At 43.2% G+C, this 17,480-nt stretch overlaps 2 protein-coding genes across 2 annotated transcripts in view; one reads left to right on the top strand and one right to left on the bottom strand.

Moving 5' to 3' along the window:
* The window catches only part of TBC1D8 (TBC1 domain family member 8), a gene marked incomplete at its 5' end in the record, with an annotated part of 35,683 nt that extends 24,270 nt beyond the window's left edge, over nucleotides 1-11,413 (top strand). The window contains 9 exons of the mRNA XM_029085116.1: nucleotides 3,681-3,966; nucleotides 4,488-4,617; nucleotides 4,917-5,015; nucleotides 5,587-5,655; nucleotides 7,020-7,260; nucleotides 8,468-8,533; nucleotides 9,131-9,220; nucleotides 9,373-9,473; nucleotides 10,793-11,413. Coding sequence (XP_028940949.1) covers nucleotides 3,681-3,966; nucleotides 4,488-4,617; nucleotides 4,917-5,015; nucleotides 5,587-5,655; nucleotides 7,020-7,260; nucleotides 8,468-8,533; nucleotides 9,131-9,220; nucleotides 9,373-9,473; nucleotides 10,793-11,251 — 1,541 coding nt within the window. The remainder of the gene's footprint in view (nucleotides 1-3,680; nucleotides 3,967-4,487; nucleotides 4,618-4,916; nucleotides 5,016-5,586; nucleotides 5,656-7,019; nucleotides 7,261-8,467; nucleotides 8,534-9,130; nucleotides 9,221-9,372; nucleotides 9,474-10,792) is intronic.
* A 921-nt stretch (nucleotides 11,414-12,334) lies between these two features.
* Nucleotides 12,335-17,282, bottom strand: RPL31 (ribosomal protein L31). The gene is made up of 4 exons (XM_010168607.1): nucleotides 17,171-17,282; nucleotides 15,132-15,257; nucleotides 12,921-13,033; nucleotides 12,335-12,409 (listed from the first exon to the last, which is right to left on the bottom strand). Exons 1-4 carry the CDS (start codon nucleotides 17,275-17,277, stop codon nucleotides 12,378-12,380), a joined length of 378 nt encoding a protein of 125 aa, XP_010166909.1. The 5' UTR covers nucleotides 17,278-17,282; the 3' UTR covers nucleotides 12,335-12,377.
* Between the last annotated feature and the right edge of the window lie 198 nt (nucleotides 17,283-17,480).

The following is a 17,480-nucleotide window of genomic DNA, read 5'->3' as shown; positions in this document are numbered from 1 at the left end:
CCCTCTGAATGTGAGATGCTGCATTAAGAAATAAGCCCAGTCCCTCTGCAGTGCGTGCCTTGTACTGCATGTGCTCTGTCTCCTGTTCTTTGCAATGCAGCTGTTTTTAAGACCGTTGTGCAAACGTCTGCATAACGCAGAGGAAGAGCACAGGGCATAATGCACATAATGCACAGGGCTGAAGAGCTTGACGTGGTAATTGCAGGTGTGCATACAAGAAAGAGCATTTGGTCTTTGCAGTCACTTTATTTCCTCCTCTTACGGAAACGTTTGAAAGCTTTTCCCTCATTAATGCTGACCTTACTCTTTAGTTATATTGGCTGCTGCTAACACCATTGCCATAGCAAGGGGAGGTATCAGGGTCACTTGTGAGGAGGTGGGGACAGGAGAAAAGCCTTGGTGGTAGTGGTTCTGGGAGCCAGAAATGGTGCAGGCACTTGTGTACTGCCTGGGGAGCAGAAGATTTCCAGTCTTTTGCTTGGAGGATGGGATTGTCGTACCTCCCTCCTGACACTGTGCCACTGCAGTTATTGTCACTGAACTGGCAGGTAAGGTAAGTTAAAGCAGAGTTAGTCCAAAGTTAGCTGGATGCTTAGAATGTTTTGTGGTGCTTTGAATGCCATTGGTATTTTCAGCTAGTGGGTTGGGCACTGTAACTGTCTTACTTGTCAGAACTTTGGTTCTTGTCTCCAAACGTGACTTTAAACTGCCATCTCAGTGACTTACTCCCATGTTTGCCTGTCTCCTTCCTTGATTAAAGAAGAAACAGAGCTTTATCTGTCCTTGTGCGTTTCTAGATATCATCAGCCTAGGGCCTGCCTTTAGTTACTGATGATTTTGGTGCTTGCTGGGTTATTGCCCATAAGTAGCATTTTTCACACCCAAATAAACTTGAGTTGTCCCACGAGGCTGACCATATCACTGGCACTGAGTTGTATTTAACTTTGGGTTTCTGTCTTGCCTGTCTGCAGCCTACATTGTTGCCAGGGGCTTCAGCTCAGAAGTTCCCCTGCTCCTCCCAGTCAAATGGCAGCAATGTAGTTTTGCAGCATTGTTGCTTCACTGAGTGGTTACTTCTGCAGCTTGATTTACCCTGGACCTTGGCGTGGCCAAATCAGTGCTACTGATCTTCTCCACCCTGCCCCTCCTCTGGTTCCTGTTGCTTGAGTTAGTGTTCTTGGCTCCACATTCCAGTTGACCTTCTTTTTTGATTTGCAACCAGCTCTTGTCTAAACTTTGTATTGCTTCTTCCTGCATAACACTTCTAAGACCCAGCTTTTCCTTTTTGTCCACATTGCCAACACTGTTGTCCAGATTTTGATCTCTCTATAGCTTTGATGATCTTTGACCTTGGTACCTGTCTCTGTGCTTTTCCTCTTCAGTGTCAGCCAGTAATCTCTATAGGCAAAACAGCTACTGAATTAATGGCCTTGGATATTCCAGCCCTTCTTAGCTCCATGGTCCTTTAGCTCTTGGTCCTTTTCTTTATGATATTCAGAATATTTCTAAAGTTTATTTCTTTTTAATTTTTGCTTTCAAAACTTTGGCAATTCAATCCTACTCAACCTTCTTACTTTTATCACATGACCATGTTCCTCCTTCAGCCTTGCCAGCTATGACCGCTCTGTCTTTTAACAAGCCTTTTCATAATTCCACTGCTTGCAAATGGGAGAAGCCTGCAGGCCGGGCTGGCACCCCTTATCTTCCCCTTCAGGAATTCCCTCCGTCCTTCTCTCTTCTGCAATGTGTAGTGGAAGTTACAAGCAGATAGCTGCAAGATAGAAACAAGTTGTACTTGGGTCAGGAGTGGTGGCAAGGGTCATGCATGTTACCATGACTTTTCCATCCTCTGCATAAACCAGCAGGCCATCTTACCCCACTTTATCTGTTAGACTGTCATTGTCTCGTTATTATAATTCTTGAAACACTGAAAACGTCATTTCATTTCTCTGATTTGCCTTTTCAGTCTTGGAGATGTCATTTAGTTTGCATCTTGGGTCATAATTTTTTAAATGGATACCCTGGTATTTTCCTACCTTGTCATGGTGCCATGCTGTACTAAATTAGACATTCAGTTGCCCGGATTATGTTGTTTCTGGGAGCCTAAAGAAAAGGTGGGCATAAAAGTTACTTTGAATACACCTGCTTGATTTTAATCTGCAGTGTCAACACTTAATTATAATAAGATCTGCAAAAGATATGGGCAACATTGCACATTCCTTTTAAACCTCTGCTTTTGCTAGTGCTGCCTCTGAGTCTGGAACAATCTTTTTATATGCCTGCCTATCTGTCTCTGGCTTCCTTCAAATACCCCTAAAACCGGCTGTATTTTTTGGGTCTGTGTTAACTATGGCTATTAAATTGTTTGTATTAAGCTTGTTTAAAAAAAAGCCAAACAAAAACTGCCTTCTGTTGAGTAACCCCAGTCCCTTTTCTCCTCTGTTTTCTTTACCCTTCTTATTTATGAGCATCTGATGTGAGAAGGCTTTCCCTTCAAAGCAAAGCACCATGCTTGATGTGTTTCTCAAAAGCTCGTTGCATGTCCCTGGGCACTTATTTTTGATTTGTGGTTCTGTAATGTTTGTTCAGCCACCAGCAGAATCTCCGTGTGCCTTGATGTGAAAACTTCTAAGACAGAGAAATGTCATAGCTGGGCTTTTAAAATTATTTGGCTGCAAAGCCAAAAGATGCTGGCTCTCTGCCACAAATTGTCCAGGTTATATTCTGCTTTTGGACAAAACATTTGAGTGCTAAGAGGATATACATCTCAGGCATTTCATAGCAATTAAAGTTGTCTCTTAGTCTTAGCAGAATATGGACTATTAGAAAGAATGACTACATGAGGTAACTTCAAATGAAAGATAAATAATTGAAAAGCTAACTGCATTTTGTATTCAGGAACATTTTTAACTTCCAGCATCTTTGGTTTAAGCTCCTGATGTGGCAGATCTGGTTTGTAGACACAGACCCCTTCAGCAATACGAAACTCTATCGATTCCACAGTAGCTGCTGACAAAGCAGGACTGATCCAGTAATTGAAACAGAGCCCAAATCTGCTGCTTTTGGAAGGACTGGTTGGGACAGTTAGGAAAGCTTATATCTGGGCATTGCAGAAATCTTTTGTTCTTAAAATATATACATGCATGTAACTCTATATTTATATTTGCACATATATTTATGTGTAAATATTTTTCTTCCTGCTTATTGTGTGTGGCCATATCTGGATTTCCATCTTAAATCTTCTCACTTAGAATGAAAGCTCTACTGCCCGCTTGCTTGAGCACATATGCTGGAGAGGCACGTGTACTGTCTCATTTTCATTGCATAGATCCCAAGTTGAATGCTTTGAGATTGCTTTTGCTAGCACTTAATTATTATGTGCTCTTTTAGCTGAAAACAACAGCTGCTGCCATTACTGTTCCGTTGCACTATAAAGGCCCTTAGCAGAATCAATATTGTCTCTTTGCAGAAAGTCATACAGTAAGGATTACGGACGTGAGGGTTGGAGCTGAGATCACAGCAGGAGGATAATGGGGTTTTTCATTGTAGATGTGTGCGTATCTTGCCAGTTTAAGTTTTAAGAAAGTCTTGCAGTTGATAGTTGACAGCCATCACTAGCTTGAAAGAGCATTTTTTTCCTGTGTCAGTCCTGGCTAATACTGTTTCTTTATGCCTTGCAGGTGCTCAGGTAGACCAGTCTGTGTTTGAAGAGCTTATAAAAGAGCAACTTCCAGAGCTGGCTGAACATATGAAGGATCTAACAACCTTAGCTTCCATTTCTCTTTCGTGGTTCCTTACCCTTTTCCTTAGCATCATGCCCCTGGAAAGTGCTGTGAATGTTGTGGACTGTTTCTTCTATGATGGAATCAAAGCCATCTTCCAGCTGGGCTTGGCCATACTGGAAGCCAACGCCGTGGATCTATGTAACAGCAAGGACGATGGGCAGGCCCTGATGATCCTGAGCAGGTATGGCCACGCAGAGTGTTCCTTCCATTGTGGACTGTTCTGCTGTTAAACAAAGACATTTGGATGCTGTTGTGATATCGATGGGGCTCTGTAGGCACTGGCTACAGTGGCTACTGCTGCTTTCGCAGCGTCTGCCTTAAACAATGGGCTTTGTACAGCGGACAAGCAGATGTTCTGCGAAATTTCCTGGCAGTCAGTGCCGAGCCATGCATCAGCTGCGTCAGTGTGCAGTATTTACTGCTGCTCTTCGTGCCTTCCCTAGAGCGACAGGCTTCCTGCTCCACACCTCAAGGAGACAGAAGTTTTCTTCCCTGGGCAGCAGTTAGTCATTTGGCTGGCTTGCTGTTCCTCGGATGAGTAATTGTGAAGGCATTTTAGAAAAGTGTAGCAGCCCAAAAACCAATTTATTTTTAAGTCTGAGCCATAAGACTTGTTTGCCTATTTAAATTGAGAAGAGTAGCGTAGAGTAGAGAGAAGTACAGTGCAGAGTAAGCCGTGCTGCTTATTTTTCTTCCCTCCAGGTTTTTAGAGCATGTCAAAAATGAGGAAAGCCCTCTGCCACCTATTGGCAATCACCACGCGTTCTTCAGCGATGACCAGGAAGCCTCTCCAGTGACTGAAATAGCTAACCTCATTCATGACTCCTATGAGGTACGATACTGCTCCGTGTCTGCTGGTCACTTAAGTTAGAATTTTAAAAAAGAAAAAGGTTAAATTCAACATGGATGTTTTGAAAGTTATTACACATCTTTTTATAGAGTCCTTGAATAATTGCTCAAATGCACAGTGCTAGGTGCAGTATAAATACCTACACTGACAGATCAATTAGAGACTGGGTAGGATTTTTCTTCAGGGAATCACAATACTTTAGAAGTTGTATTTCCAGTAAATGAGGGATACAAATATAATAAAATACTATAAAAATAATAAAATTCTGTTCCTCCCTGTAGAAATTTGGAGACCACTCTGTGGCGCAGATAGAGCACATGCGCTACAAACACCGAATCCGTGTCCTGCAAAGCCACGAAGACACAACCAAGCAAAATGTGGTGAGTAGGGAACTGTTTTGACTTGAGTAGAATATTGTTTCAGCTGAGGTAGTTTAACATCTCCCCTCTCCCCCAGCACTGTCAGGCATTTGTTTTTTAAAAGGCACTACCAGATCTTGAAAAAGGGAACAGACTCTGGAAAAAACTCTTTCCTGGGATGCTGATGGGTTTCGTTTTTCTTTTGCAGCCATGTGCATTATTTTCTAGGGTGGCTTTAATGTTAAAAACAACTGCAGGGCCATCCAGCCCAGCACCTTGTCTCTGCCCGTGGCCGTAGGCAGATGCCTGGGGAAGAGTGTAAGAAGAGAGCGAGCGTGATGCGATGTTTCCCCAGCCTCCTGTGACCTGTAGCTTAGGGACTTCCTGTCTTTGTTTCGACTAGCCCTTCAGGGATTTCTCTTTTCACGGATCTGTCTAACCAGTGAACCTGAAGAAGAGGGAAAAATTGCAGAGATTTTTCAATACTGTGGTTTTCAGCTGTACCACATACATACAGTCCCTGTGGAGCTCGTGGGCCTGCCTGTGTCAGGCAGAAAAGATTGTCACTGACATGATTTTCTTTCTTTTTAAGCTCCGAGTTGTCATCCCAGATGTTTCGATTCTTCCTGAAGATTTAGAGGAATTGTATGACTTGTTCAAGGTTGGTCTCCCTGAAAAGTAGGGGATGCACTTATTTGAGGCTTCTGGGTGTAACATCCAGCTGTCGCTCTGCAGTGCCACCTCGGACCTTGTGTCCTCGGCCTGGGCAGTGCTGTTCAGATGGGATCTGGTCATCTTGTCCTTTCTGTGGTTGCCCAGCTGTTCATGAGGAATAGTAATGTCCTGATCCTTCAAAGCAGAATTGCATCAGAGTTTCCTTTCTAACTTGTTGCTTGGAAATGGTCCATGAGAAATTAGGTTCTGGTGACTTTCACAGGCAGAATAAATTGAATAATACATAGCTCTGCTCACTTGGAGCACTGCAGTACTTTTAAATACTGCTCTCTTAATGCTCTTTAAAGGCATGCTCTGTTTTCCATGGGCTAAAAAATCCCTGCAAACTTGTGTCCTTGCTATTTTTTTCACAATTTTCTAATAGTTCTATTTATTTATTTATTTATAGAACTAAAACCAGTTTCTACTTCAGTTCCTTTCTGTCAAGCTGATGTTTAAAAGAACTATTGTAAAAGTTATTTGGAGACAGGGACATCTACGCCTATACAAATATACTTGATTTAGAGGTCCAAGCATGTAATTATCACCTTTAATGGACCATTTCTTTTGTGTATTGTTCATAGCCATAAATACTAGGTACTGAGAATATGACTGTGGTGTGTTTATGTAGCTTTGTGGCTAAGAGCAGTTGTATCCTCCCTTCATTAGTGGTTGTAAGACGATGCTGCTGGGTCTTGCTCTTCAGTGCTTCCCTCTGGCTCCTTGCTGCTCTGTTTTTGAGCTTGGACTGCTTTGCACTCCTCCCCTTTCCTCATTTGGTTTCATGGTGGTGGTTCCTTTTTTGCTAGCTTTTTTGTTTCCCTAAGACAGCTTGTTTGGTGAGGGAGGACTCTGTTTTGCATCAGCCTGTCCCTGAGGAAAACTAATAGGCATGGTACCCAAACGGAGAGGTCTGAGAGAGAATAAGTGAGCAGGTCAAGCCTGTGTAACGCTTACCCTGGATTTTCTCTGACCGTCTGGACCTCTGGCTGGTTAAAGACATCTCGGGCCAGATGTGGCTAATGAGAGTTTCAGTAGCCTGCAGTGAATTTCTTCTCAGAATCTGCCCAGTCTCCCTTCAAATTTATTAATTATTCATTGGAAACCATGAGAGCACTTGGTTGCTGTAATTAAAGATTCACACTTTGCTTTTTCTCACAGGAATGCTCTCGGTATCATTCTAACACCTCGTGCAAAGAGAATTTTGAGCATTTCCAGCATACTTTGATGTGAATGCCTTTTTCTGCTGGTTGTGCTCTCTCTGATAACACACACCACAATCCCCCCTCTCCCGCCTCTGGTTTCTCCTAGAGGGAACATTTAATAAGGTGTTACTGGGAAATGACGAGTCCGGCTGTTGAGCGGCATGACCCCAGCAGACCATACGCCGAGCAGTACCGCATCGATGCCCAGCAGTTCACCAACCTCTACAGGCTGGTCTCACCCTGGACCTGCGGGGAACACACTGACATCCTGGCCCAAAGGACCTTCCGGCTCCTGGATGAGAACATGGACCGGCTGGTGGAATTCAAGGGGTTTGCCAGCTGCTTAGGTATCGGCTCTCCTAAGGGCGGGAGGGCGGACAGAGCCGGGGGCAACATGTGGGTGGGACGCGGATGTTAAAATGCCATACAAGTGGCAGGGGAGGATGTGGGCATATGGTTTTCTTGGGCTTGTAATTAGCCTAACCAGTGACCTTTACTGATTTTTTTTGTGTTCAAATCACCTGAAGTCGATTAGATTTAAAAGGCAGCCTAAGGACATGATTGAATATGGTATTAAAATATTTGATTTCTCGGACAATAGAAATTTTGTTGAAAACATTTGATGAATTAAAATTATACTTGGGTCTGCATGGAAGGCTAGGAAACCCTCTCTACCAGATTGCTGCTCTCAGTATACCTCTTTGTAACTGCTCCTTGAAGACCTCATCTTAGACAACTGACTGCTGCTTGCCTTGTATGCTTAGAATTAGCAGAACAAAAGAAATCTGTCCACTGGGGACCAAGAGCTGCACTAGTGTTGGTCTCGAGGCCACCAGCTATTCTAATGAGATGAGGCTGCCCATCCCAAAATCTGGGTGAAGAAGGAAGTGCCACATCTAAACTGTTGCCTGACCCCACATGAAACAAATGAATCAACACTGAAAGCTTCAGTAAAAATCAGTACATCGGTGTCCTTGCCATTTAAGTTTTCTAGGATATTTTGATGTGAACCAAGACACCTTGTATTATATTGTTGTAGGATTTTGATTCTTAGAGGGATACAACTTTGAATTAACAACAACAACAAAGCTCTTGATGTATTTCAGTGCATTTGAAAGTTTAGAATCTCATTTTCTAATGGTGACTGAAAATATGAATTTTACTGCATATGAAGTAGTTATCTCCTTTGGGCTTATTCTATATAGAACAGCAGTAGGGGCTGAAGGGGACAAATATGAAGGATACGATGACCCCAAAGGGAGTTTTCTGTCTCTCCCCTCTCACATTCCTGTTAATCTGTGGCAGCAAACAGCCTTTGGTAGATTCCCCGCCATTAGGTAGAACAAAGACCAAAGCACGTGGCTCTCACCTGCTGTTCCGCATTGACAGGCACGACTCAAAATATTTCAGTGTAACGTCCAGGCCGTATGTTTTCATGTATTGTCTATGCAAACAATTACCTTTTGTGCACAGAGAGATGCCTGATGTATTTTAAACTGTGGAAGTAAATGCTCTAGTCCACTTCCTCCTTACTCTTTTTTTTTTCCCTTGCAGATGTTATGTATAACGGAGAAATGAATGAAAAGATAAAGTTACTGTATAAACTGCATATCCCACCTGGTAAGGAGTTTGAAAAGGAATGAATACCTCCATTTCCCTCCAAACTCTTGCTTAAAGCTTTTGGGAAAAGGCTGCTTAATGAAGAACCCTCTTTCTTCCTTCAGCTGGGAGCATATAGGATTTGCATTTGTCGTTACACTCACTGCATTTTAAAAACTACTCCAGTCAGAACTTTTTTGGGTGCAAATTAGACCCATGGTGTTAAGGCTCACACCTGCTGCTTTCAGATCTTTTGCAGCCAATTATATGGTTCCTTCTAGACAGAATGTTGAACTGGAATAACATTTTTAGATGGTACAGTTGAAATCTCTTTATGACATCTTGATCCAGTTTTGATTAGGTGACAGTTCTGTGGTGGTGTCTCTGTGCAGTTTTTAATTACACGTGCCATTCTTGGCAAACTCACGACTCTCTCGCTGCAGCACCAGCCTTACTTACATTAACATGATTTTACAGGATGATTTAATGAAGTACTGTTTAAAAACATCTTTGCCCAATTATTTTACTTACTTCAAATAATTAAATTTTAAAAGCAGAAATAACTATTATGCAGCACTGGAAGGATTAATCATTCTGTTTTTCACTGTTTTTTGATAGCTCTCACAGAAAATGAACGAGACAGCCAGTCACCATTAAAGAATCCTTTGCTGTCCACTTCAAGACCACTGGTCATTGGAAAATCAAATGGTATGTCCAAAATGGTTCTCTGATGCGTGTGATAACCACCTTTCCATTTGTTTTCCATTTGTTAAACCTGCTCCATTATCTCCACTCTTGGGGTTATATTTTGAAATGTCTGTTTACTCCAGTGACTTTAATTCTCCTTTGCTCCAAAAAAGGTGATGCAGTAGACTACCAAAAGCAGTTGAAGCAGATGCTGAAGGATCTAGCCAAAGAAAAGGATACTAAAACTGAAAAAGAATTGCCAAAAATGAGCCAGGTATGTATCCTAGGGGCTATGGTGTGTTGTTCTAAGAAGTGCAGAGTACTCAAAAATGAAATGATAAATCCAACAGTGTAGCTCTTTCTGAGAAAGTGTAACTTAAGCCTGAGCTGAGATTCAGCCCTGTAGAGAGACCAAGGATTAGGCTGCTCTGATCAAGGGAGCAGGCATTACCTTTAAAAACTCTCAGCCACCTTTCCTGCAGCTCCCTCGCCTCAGACTTCTTGGTGAGCAGATGACCCTCACCTGCAGCGTAACAGGCTGGAAAACAGGCTCACTCAGGCTGGGAAAAGCCCTCCTGCGGGGCCCAGAGAATCCCTGAGGATGCATACTGCTGTTCTGTCTTCCCTCACCTCCTCTCCACCAAACCAGTAACCTCTTTCATTGTCCATCACCCACTGGGACTTGTCCTGTCATAACCAGACGCTGACTAGAACTGCATTAAGACAGCTGAAGGCTCTCATCATCTCACCATCTCCTCCCTACTTGCCAGCAGAGCTCTGTGGATGTTGCTGGCATGAGGGAATTTACTGGGGGAGGAGGGGAGGGGGGGGAAGGGTCCCATATTAGTGTAGCAAATGTACAGACGTGCAAAGAAGGATGGGACTACACCCAGAATCCCTTCTGTGCTGGCGTGGCATGTACCTAACCTGTCAGCTCAGCAGCGCCACATAATCTCTCATAAAGGCATCACTTGGTGGAACTTCTGAGGTCCCTTCCACCCTGAATTACCCATCCTATGACTGTATGAAGGGCTCATAAATTTCCTAACAGGGTATGGAAATGTCCTTAGCTGCAATGGGTAAGTGAGGGGAGGAAGGAGAGAAAGGGGTTGGGCACAGAGGTGTCTGCATTTTGTTACTAGAAGAAAAAGAGCTGGGGAAAGATGGAGAGAAATGTTAGGAGGGAAGTTGCTTCCAAACCTGTGGATGGCTACTGTGGTTGCACTTTGTTCTGTACAGTAACCACCAGTTTTCCCCCAGTAATGGATTGTACCCCTTGCATTGTATCTCACTTGCCCTTTGGTCATCTGGGAGGTCCTGATCTCCTTCATCAAGGCAGGGAAGTACTTCTGTGCTCTCTCTGTTCCCTCTTTGATTTGCAGCAGCAAGGTTTCCGAGCATCAGTGGGAGGGGGGGGGGGGGGGGGGGTGAGATCCCTTTGCTAACGTTTTTTTAAATGCAGGCAGAAGTTGTAAACGATCAAGTCTGTACACAGCACTCTGTCTTGCTTTGCAGTGCCCTGCCCTTGCCCAACTCCTAGTTACCCATCGTGTGGCTGTTCAGTTGATTGTGGGTTTTTTTCATCCTTTACAGAGGGAATTCATTCAGTTCTGCAAAACCTTGTATAGCATGTTTCATGAAGATCCAGAGGAGAACGATTTGTATCAAGCCATTGCCACTGTGACCACACTGTTACTTCAGATTGGAGAAGTAGGACAAAGAAGCATCAGCCTGGGGAGTGGATCGGATGAGTTCACTGAGGACTTGCAGCCCGAGGCCTCTGCTTCAGACCAGGATGCTGTTTTTACTGACACTGTGAAGACCCCTCACAAAGACTCTCAACCTTCTCCTGTGACTGAAGGGGACTGGACTGTCTCTTTTGAACATATCTTAGCATCCCTCTTGACTGAACAGTCATTGGTTAACTTCTTTGAAAAACCCTTAGAACTGAAGCCAAAACTTGAGAATGCAAAGCTAAATCAGTACAGTCTCAGAACAAATGGAATGAGCTGCCAGTCACGGGGTGAACATCCAAAACTAAACACACAGTAGTAGCAAAGCTGTTAAAAACGAAATGCACTGAAATTATGCCAAAGCACATACTGTAAAAGGCTTTCAGTTAGCAGTGGACTTTTGATAAACAATTTGTTGGTCTGTGGTTTTCAGTTTAAGAGCTTTAAAAGCTAAAGGGTGTGTAGGATTGTTTTGTGCCATTGATTTATTAATTATGTTCTTGTTTTGAACGTAAAAGGAAACATCTGTCTACAGCGTGAAGACACTGAAGCCCTCTTCCGCACTGGGAGAGCAGAGGCTGGCTCCAGTTCTCTTCTTTTTTCTTTTTTTTTTTTTTTAAAGAGGGGAAAACACTTCTCAGCTACTGTCTGCAGTCTGTTTGGGTTGCCTTTTTTGCACTATTACTGAAAACTGTTTCAATGCTGGTAATTGAAACTATTTTAATATATTTGATTGTATTCCAATTTGTATGTCTTGCTGAAAATGTTAAGTGTACATGGACTGTGCTTCTGCTGTGGTCTGTGAGAACATGCACTTTTCAATTAAACCCTTTTTTGTACTAGACTTGCATTGACAATATTTATTGATTTATGGAAGGTAAGTGCCTTTAGTCCCTACTTCATTAAACAAATTCCCTGAGCTAGCACGCTCACATTAATTAACTGGTCAGAACTCCACGTTTCAGTGCAGCGCACAGAGCTGCGTGGGGGAAGCCCACGGGGGACCAAACACAGGGAGTTTACGTTATCCACTAGAGAGCGTGTAGATGAAGTATTGACCTCACGGTTTGGGGGGTTGTGGGGTTTTTTGTTGTCTGTTTGTTGGTTTGGTTTGTTTTTTTAAACAAACTTGGCTTTAACTTAAAATACCTGTGTAGTGGCTTTTCATTCCCCTAGAAACAAAACACTAGGATGCTGCCACCCACACAGGAACATTCCCATCTCTTCCCCATTCCTTTCACATGCAACTGAAGTCCACAGTTTCTTTAATTAAAAATATTACAGCGTTACATACAAGCCCAAAGAAAACAAGATACTTTAAAATGTTACCACCTGTTCGACTCAGTGCTTCACAGATGACAGCTTCAAGAGACTGGACAATGAAAAAACCAAAACAACTTAGGAATAAATGTTCTTTTTACCCTTTTATTGTAATGAATATCTGTTTAATTTTCATCCACATTGACTGTCTGTAGACCTGCAAAACAATAGATTGTATCACCACCTATTACTGGGACAATTCCCTTTATGCATATACAAGTCTTTCAGAAGAAAGAACACCTACAGTCTGCTTCTGGAAGCACAAACTATATAGGCCAGTATTCTACTAAATGTTTGAACAGGGACTTCATGTTTGATCAATTCTGCAAATAAGACACTTCTCAGATGACAAGCAGAAAAGGCTCAACCTGCTTGAACTTTTGACTCTATATGGGAAAATAAACCTTAAAACTATCCTAACAACTATGGCCAGTGTTTTTATTCTCTCAAAATTGACATGATTATTTCACTTAATTACACATTTACTTTTTAATGCTGATCAGACAAGCCAGCAGCCCTGTTCTCTACAGCAGAGCCAGTTTCAGCCAGCAGCCTGACTCCCTCAGCGTGCTTTTCATCTGGATGTTGCACTGCGGGAGGAGCCGTCCCGCTTTGCTACTTGTTCAGAAGACATGGCACGGAGGAAGAGAGACGGCTTGCAGCCTTACCTTTGAACGTTGTGACTGGTACGTAGGTCACCAGTGTGTACAGCTTGTTTGGTGAATCTTCGTCCTCGTTGCGCTTTCTGGACAAACGCACACGGATGCGGTAAGGAACATTCCTGAAATGAAGGTGACAGATTAATTTTCAGTAAAATATGTATTGCAACCTGCCAGTTCATACAAAATAAAAGTTCTTTACTCCATGATTAGTAGCTCCCCCCAAATTCTTGAGCTTTGCCTATTTGTGCAAAGACACGATGAGTCAATTCTGCTTCTATCACAGCACCATAGTGAGAGCAAAATCCTGTTATCTTAGAGACTGTACTGTTTGCCTTAGAGGAGTGTTTTGTTTTTTAGTTTTGTTAAAGTGAGCCAGTAAGATTTAACTGAGCCTTGAATGAGATGAATCCATAACCCAGTGGGAGCATAAAGCCAGAAGTGCATCATCAGTCCACTACTGATCCAGGAAATACACTATGGAGATGATAATGAAGCACAACATTAGTATGATCAGCAAGCAGCCGTTACTAACAAGCTTTTCTTACTAGGACAGAAAATAGTGAGGGAAAAAAAGGCCAACAATCTGTTCTGAAAGCCTGAGGCCCCTGTCAGGAGTCAGAGTACTGCCCAACCTGTGTGCCAGGAGTCGTGGAAATTCCAGTGAGCCTTAGACCTGGACCAAGATCTTATTCGTGGGCATACAACTGACCAACATTTCTTCCTCACAAAGCTCATGGAACCACAAAAATGATATTGTTTGTAACAGGCTTGGTGTCTTCCCATAATACTGCCCAAAACAGGCTGCTGAGGGAAGGCACAAAATTATTTGTCCACACCATTTTTCAAGTAATCCCGTACCTCAAATGAACTTGGGATTTTGGGAAACTCCTGCTCAGAATACTTTGCTCCATAGAAAGAACTTCCTCCTTGCTGTACATTCTCAAGAGCATACTTAGTAAATCTGACGGGATGCAGTGATTAAGACACTTGGTTTGATTTACTCCCTTCTTGAAACAAGTCAAAAGCTACTTTACTTAGATCACTGACTATCATACTAGCTGAGATGGTGATTTTAGGCTCTCCACATCCTTCCAGAGGAAGGTATTTTACTTTGCATACATTACTTATTCTAACCAGTGAAAACTGCAGTTAAAACTCACGCTGGAAAGACAGATGTGCTGACTCCTTGCTCCACAGACTGCACTTCTACCAGTTAATATAAGGAATCCTTGGTTATACCTTCCCTGCTAAACTCTGTAGTTATGCTGTCACCTGGCTGAACTGCTACTTCTTCGTTGCATATGAACTGCAACAGCTCAAGAGGAAGGAGAGAGAACCCCTGCCCAGAAGGCCCAGTAACTCAGTTCTATCTTCCCGCTCAGTTTTTGAAGGAAGGCTTGGCCTAAGCACACAGCTCCAGGTAAAGGACTGTAAATACATCATAGGCCAGACATGGGAATATAATTCCTAGAAGACATGGTTTAAAACAAGGGTTCCTGTTTGTGTATCACTCACAGTATTAATCCCTACCAGTTAACCTTTGATTATGGTTTAAGAGGTCCCACTCCTCACGAGTCCTTTTGCACCATCCTTCACACATGTCAAATGCCCAACCAGCTGCCTCTGTAGCAGTGATTTAACAGAAGCTGTATTTTTTTCCTCCCCAAACTACTTACTTGTACTTTCAAGACAAGATTAATGGTCCTATTTAAAACACACCTCGTTATTTCCCTGTGTAGCATTTATCAATTCAGCTTTGAAAACAAATCCTGTTGAGGCACATTACACAAATGCCAGGTCCCTAGCCTGTAAGAATCTGTAAGTATCACTAAAATGCCACGTTTCTAAAAACTGTCTGCTGCAACAGGGCTTGGGGTACTGCAGTATTTACAAATACCTCAATCCTTTCCCTCCCTCCATCCCCAAACCCACATTCCTTCTTTCCTTTGCTTCATTCTTATTAGAGGTAGAAGGAAGTTCATTGAATTCCAGAGTTTAGCAAAGCTGTGCTACAAATACGCTGAGGGAGCCAACTAGAACATAGAGGTGACAGAAAGACCAGCTTGGCATGCACGTTGTAAGAAAGGAACCATTTGCAAAGACAATGCAAACACTGCAAGAAGAACATGCATTTTTCTACACCTCCAAGTCCTGTACCTCCAAATACACAGTTACAAGGTTCTTCCTTGCCCAACGAGGGAAGGTGCAGAAATCTACCTTATTCCTTTAGCCCAGACTGCTTTGTTCAATCTGGTGTCAATGCGAACATCAGGAGTACCCATTTCCTTCATGGCAAATTTCCGGATTTCCTTGAGAGCACGCGGTGCTCGCTTCTTGAAACCCCTGGGACAAACACAAGAGACATTTCTTTAAGTTCAGGAAACTGTCAGCATGGGACACTCGTTGCAGCATCCAACCATGGACGTCCTCTTAACATACAATCCAAAGAACTGCGTGCAACAGCAGTTCAATAGCTGCATCCTAGTACAACTAGACCTTTACTCTGGCAGGCAGCTGCTAACCTTAACGTCTGTGCCCAAGAGAAACCATGTATACTTATGTAGAATAGCTTCACTTAACACTTGGCAACTGCAAGATCTCTGGGATCTTAAATCTTATTCAAACATGTCGACACTAAAACTTATTCATAGAATCACAGAATGGTTTGGGTTGGAAGGGACCTTAAAGATCATCCAGCTCCAACCCCCCTGCCATCAGCAGGGACACCTTCCACTAGACCAGGTTGCTCAAAGCCTCATCCAGCCTGGCCTTGAACACTTCCAGGGAGGGGGCATCCACAGCTTCTCTGGGCAACCTGTTCCAGTGTCTGACCACCCTCACAGTGAAGAATTTCTTCGTAATGTCTAATCTAAACCTTCCCTCTTTCAGTTTAAACCCATCACCCCTTGTTCTGTCATTAACTGCCCTTGTAAAATTACTGTAATATTACTGAAGAGACCAGAGCTTTCACAGATGCTCTGAATAAAAGGCCTATGGAAAAGCAGTGCAACAACACAAACTTGTCAGAGCTGCATCAGTACTGAAACAAACGGCAGAAGAACAAAACTGATGCTGTTCTGATTAACAATTCTGCTGACGAGTATTTGATGGCTACTTTCTTCACGTTAGCAGGACGGCACCAGTACCACCATCAGAACTGTTCTGTCACAAGTACAGCTTGTCTCGTGCCCATTATGGACAGATTCTGCATGACTGGGCATTTACATTAAGAGTTACAGCTGCACCATGATTGTTTTGCCATATCTATCACACCCCCACCGTGACACGTGACTAGTGTCTGAGGTCCCATGGTGGATTACATTTAGTAGTACTTCCACACTGCCGTTGATATTTATCACTAGAAACTGTGAGTGGGCAAGTGGTTACAAGCGAGACAAAAGGTATTTCACCCCTAGTGCTTTGTGCCCAAAAAGAAAAGAGGATAACCCCCCACCCCCACCCAAAAAAATATTGGATATAGCAGGATTAAAATCAGCATTAAAAATTTGACTGAATTGCCATAAACAATCAACAGGCAAGGCCAGGACATCCTATTGCCATTTAAAGGTACCAGTGCCTCCCATCCTCACCCATGGTTTTAAAACAGTCCACTGTCCCATTTCTCCCCTGTTCAAAGTTAACTTCAGCAATTTCACCAACTAAAGTTTTTATTCTGATATCTGTTTTCTCTGCAGCCTCACAGAGAGACTCAAAGGGAGACGCAGCTTCCAACAAATCCCCTCAAGCACTTTTACTGCTACACAGTTGTATGAGGTTCAACATTTTGTCCGGGGAAAAAGTGACTCTCATCTACACACAACAAATACTGTGTAACTCACGATCACACCCCAGTGTACACCTCACAGAATTCAGTGATAAGCACAGAGCCAGTAATTTTACTACAACAGTATTTCACTTCTAAAACTTACTATAATGTAGTAATTTTAGAAATTAAATACATTTTAAAATGTGCTTGGGCAAGAATAACGACCTGTGCACAGAGGTAAACAGATCTAACTTCAAAGTAAGTCCAGGAACACGCAGAAAAACCAGAAAGAGGCCTGTTCCCGAAAGCCACAGGCTTAGTGCAGGTCTGCACAGGGACAGAGCCGCTTCCTTGGGACACCACCGTAGCACAAGGACTACAACACCCCCATTAGCACCGGTGCCAAGACCGTCATTCTCTGCCGTTTAAAAACTACCGAACCCACCTTACACCAGGGAAATCTCACTGACTTTCAGAAAGAGGAACTTACACGCCATGGATCCGCTTGTGAATGTTGATGGTATATTCCCTAGTTACCACCTCATTGATGGCAGAGCGTCCCTTCTTCTTCTCGCCACCTTTCTTCGCAGGAGCCATCTGAGCAACGCTGGAAAGCACCCGTGCACACATCAAGGGCAGGCCCACCTTCCTTCCCCCAGACCCACCTTCCCCCAGACCCACCTTCCCTCACACCCTTCCCCCGCGCATTCACTCCTCCCATCGTCCTCAGCTCCTCACAAGCCACAACAACTCCCACATTCAGACTGACGATTATAGAATCACAGAATGGTTTGGGTTGG

Source organism: Antrostomus carolinensis, unplaced genomic scaffold (assembly GCF_000700745.2).
Source record: "Antrostomus carolinensis isolate BGI_N321 unplaced genomic scaffold, ASM70074v2 scaffold27505, whole genome shotgun sequence".
NCBI lineage: Eukaryota > Metazoa > Chordata > Aves > Caprimulgiformes > Caprimulgidae > Antrostomus > Antrostomus carolinensis.
The sequence above is the reverse complement of the archived record's forward strand: the minus strand, read 5'-3'. Positions and strand labels throughout refer to the sequence as shown.

What these genes read in the sequence shown, in the direction of transcription:
- RPL31 (XM_010168607.1), bottom strand. Translation starts at nt 17,277, where the DNA reads ATGGCTCCTGCGAAGAAAGGTGGCGAGAAGAAGAAGGGACGCTCTGCC. An exon ending in GTCTGGGCTAAAGGAATAAG is followed by an intron (nt 13,034 to 15,131) that starts GTAGATTTCTGC and finishes CCTTCATTTCAG; the next exon opens with GAATGTTCCTTACCGCATCC. An exon ending in ACCAGTCACAACGTTCAAAG is followed by an intron (nt 12,410 to 12,920) that starts GTAAGGCTGCAA and finishes ATTGTTTTGCAG; the next exon opens with GTCTACAGACAGTCAATGTG.